Source organism: Etheostoma cragini, unplaced genomic scaffold (assembly GCF_013103735.1).
Source record: "Etheostoma cragini isolate CJK2018 unplaced genomic scaffold, CSU_Ecrag_1.0 ScbMSFa_3677, whole genome shotgun sequence".
NCBI lineage: Eukaryota > Metazoa > Chordata > Actinopteri > Perciformes > Percidae > Etheostoma > Etheostoma cragini.
In genome coordinates, this window is record NW_023267969.1 from 1 (window position 1) to 2,427 (window position 2,427).

Sequence of the window (2,427 nt, forward strand, 5' to 3'; positions counted from 1 at the left end):
ATATATATATATATATATATATATATATATATATATGCTGTGATGCGTTCAGGGACCCCAGAGTTCATGGCTCCAGAGATGTATGAGGAGAAGTACGACGAGGCCGTGGACGTCTACGCCTTCGGCATGTGCATTCTGGAGATGGCGACGTCGGACTACCCCTACTCTGAATGTCAGAACGCGGCCCAGATCTACCGCAAAGTCACCAACGTAAGGACGAGTCCCGCTGCCTGTCTGTCCTCACATGTCTCTGTTCTGTCTGTCCTCACATGTCTCCGTCCTGTCTGTATCCATATGTCTCCGTCCTGTCTGTCCTCCCCTGTCTCCGTCCTGTCTGTATCCACACGTCTCCATCCTGTCTGTCCTCACATGTCTCCGTCCTGTCTGTCCTCACATGTCTGCTTCTTGTCTCTCAGGGAGTCAAACCAGACAGCTTCTTCAAAGTTAAGGTTCCCGAGCTGAAGGAGATCATTGAAGGCTGCATCCGCACCAACAGCAATGAAAGGTAACGTCACCACCCACAGGATCAGGACCAGGACCAGGATCAGGACCAGGATCAATATCAGGACCAGGATCAGGATTAGAATCAGGATCAGGATCAGAACCAGGATCAGATTAGAACCAGGATCAGAACCAGGATCAAGATCAGAATTAGGATCAGAATCAGGATCAGAACCAGGATCAGGATTAGAACCATGGTCAGAACAATGGTCAGAACCAGGATCAGAACCAGGTTCAGAACCAGAATCAGGATCAGAACCAGAACCAGAACCAGAACCAGAACCAGAACCAGAACCAGAATCAGGATCAGAACCAGGACCAGGATCAGGATCAGAACCAGGATCCGAACCAGAATCAGAATCCGGATCATAACCACACAGATACACACTGATATGTTCACAGTAATAAAGTGCCTGAGTCCAGGTCTTTGTTTACGTGATCCTTTTCTCTATAATCAGAAAGAGGCTCACGTAGTGGACTTAGGGGGTTGGTTTGTGCTGCAGGTTCACGGTCCAGGACCTGCTGGACCACCGGTTCTTCCAGGTGCAGCAGGGGGAGCAGCAGGGGGTCCACGTGGACCTGGCCGAGGACGAGGACGGGAAGAAGGCGGCCCTGAAGCTCTGGCTCCGCATGGACCACAACAAGAAGCTGCACGGGAAGTACAAGGACAACAACGCCATCGAGTTCCTGTTCGAGGTCTACAAGGACGTCCCGGAGGAGGTGGCCCAGGAAATGGTACTACTACTACTACTACTATTACTATTACTACTACTACTGCTAAAACTACTGTCCTCAAGACCCAGTTCCACACCTGTCCTAATTAACCAGTCCCACACCTTTTCTCAGGAACCAGTCCCACACCTGTTCTAATTAACCAGTCCCACACCTTTTCTCAGGAACCAGTCCAACACTTGTTCTAATTAACCAGTCCCACACTTCTTTTCAAGACCCAGTTCCACACCTGTCCTAATTAACCAGTCCCACACCTGTTCTCAGGAACCAGTCCCACACCTCTTTTCAGGAACCAGTCCCACACCTGTTCTCAGGAACCAGTCCCACACCTCTTTTCAGGAACCAGACCCACACCTGTTCTCAGGAACCAGTCCCACATCTTTCCTCAGGAACCAGTCCCACACCTGTCCTCATTAACCAGTCCCACACCTGTCCTAACGACCCCCTTGTGTCTTCGTCTCTCAGGTGGTGCTGGGCTTCGTGTGCGAGGCGGACTATGTGCTGGTTGCCAAGGCGATCAGAAGCCGAGTGACCGCCATAAAGCGCCAGCGGGAGAAACAGCGCCGCCTGCTGGAGGATTCTGACCCCGCCCCCCCCACACCTCAACCCGCAACTACCGCCGGGGGGGCGGCCAATCAGGTTTGTCTGGAGCTCCATCTACACCCCCACCTTTTGGGTTTTAACCCTGGTTGTGTCCTCCCGGGTCAAAGAAGGACAAGAATCAGACATTTAGTCCTTGTTCAGCTCCCGGGACATTAGAGGACAGCAGGAGGTCCAAGGTGTTCCCGAGACTCGTCTTCACCTTTTTATTATTTACAGAAGAAGAAACAGTTTCTACTTCCTTTTTTTACAGAGTTTTTAACGTTTTTTCTCCAGATGTTATAAATGACTCGAACAGCCAAATGTGATGAGAGCTGGTGATTAATGTAACGTGGGATTTAAATCATATTCATGTTAATCTCCCATCAGGACCTGTCTCCCTGGATACAAGCCCCGCCCCCCAACTCCTCGGCAACCGTGACATCATCGACGGCCGGAGACGGAGAAGGAGACGAGGACGAGGACGAGGACAACACAGCCAGAGAGACCTCGATGTCCTCAGCCGCATCTCAGGGTTGGATTATAGTCATAATCCATATTAATAATATATATTATATATATTATATATATTATATATATTATATATATTATACA

The 2,427-nt window shown here is 49.8% G+C and overlaps 1 protein-coding gene across 1 annotated transcript; it reads left to right on the plus strand.

Annotated features, from left to right (window-relative positions):
* Window positions 1-41: 41 nt before the first annotated feature.
* Window positions 42-2,347, plus strand: LOC117940903 (serine/threonine-protein kinase WNK4-like; the record flags this gene model as incomplete). Its single annotated transcript, XM_034866026.1, has 5 exons — window positions 42-210; window positions 417-505; window positions 1,005-1,236; window positions 1,699-1,872; window positions 2,203-2,347. Coding segments are annotated over exons 1-5 (808 nt in total), but the record flags the coding sequence as incomplete, so codon positions are not given.
* Window positions 2,348-2,427: the final 80 nt, after the last annotated feature.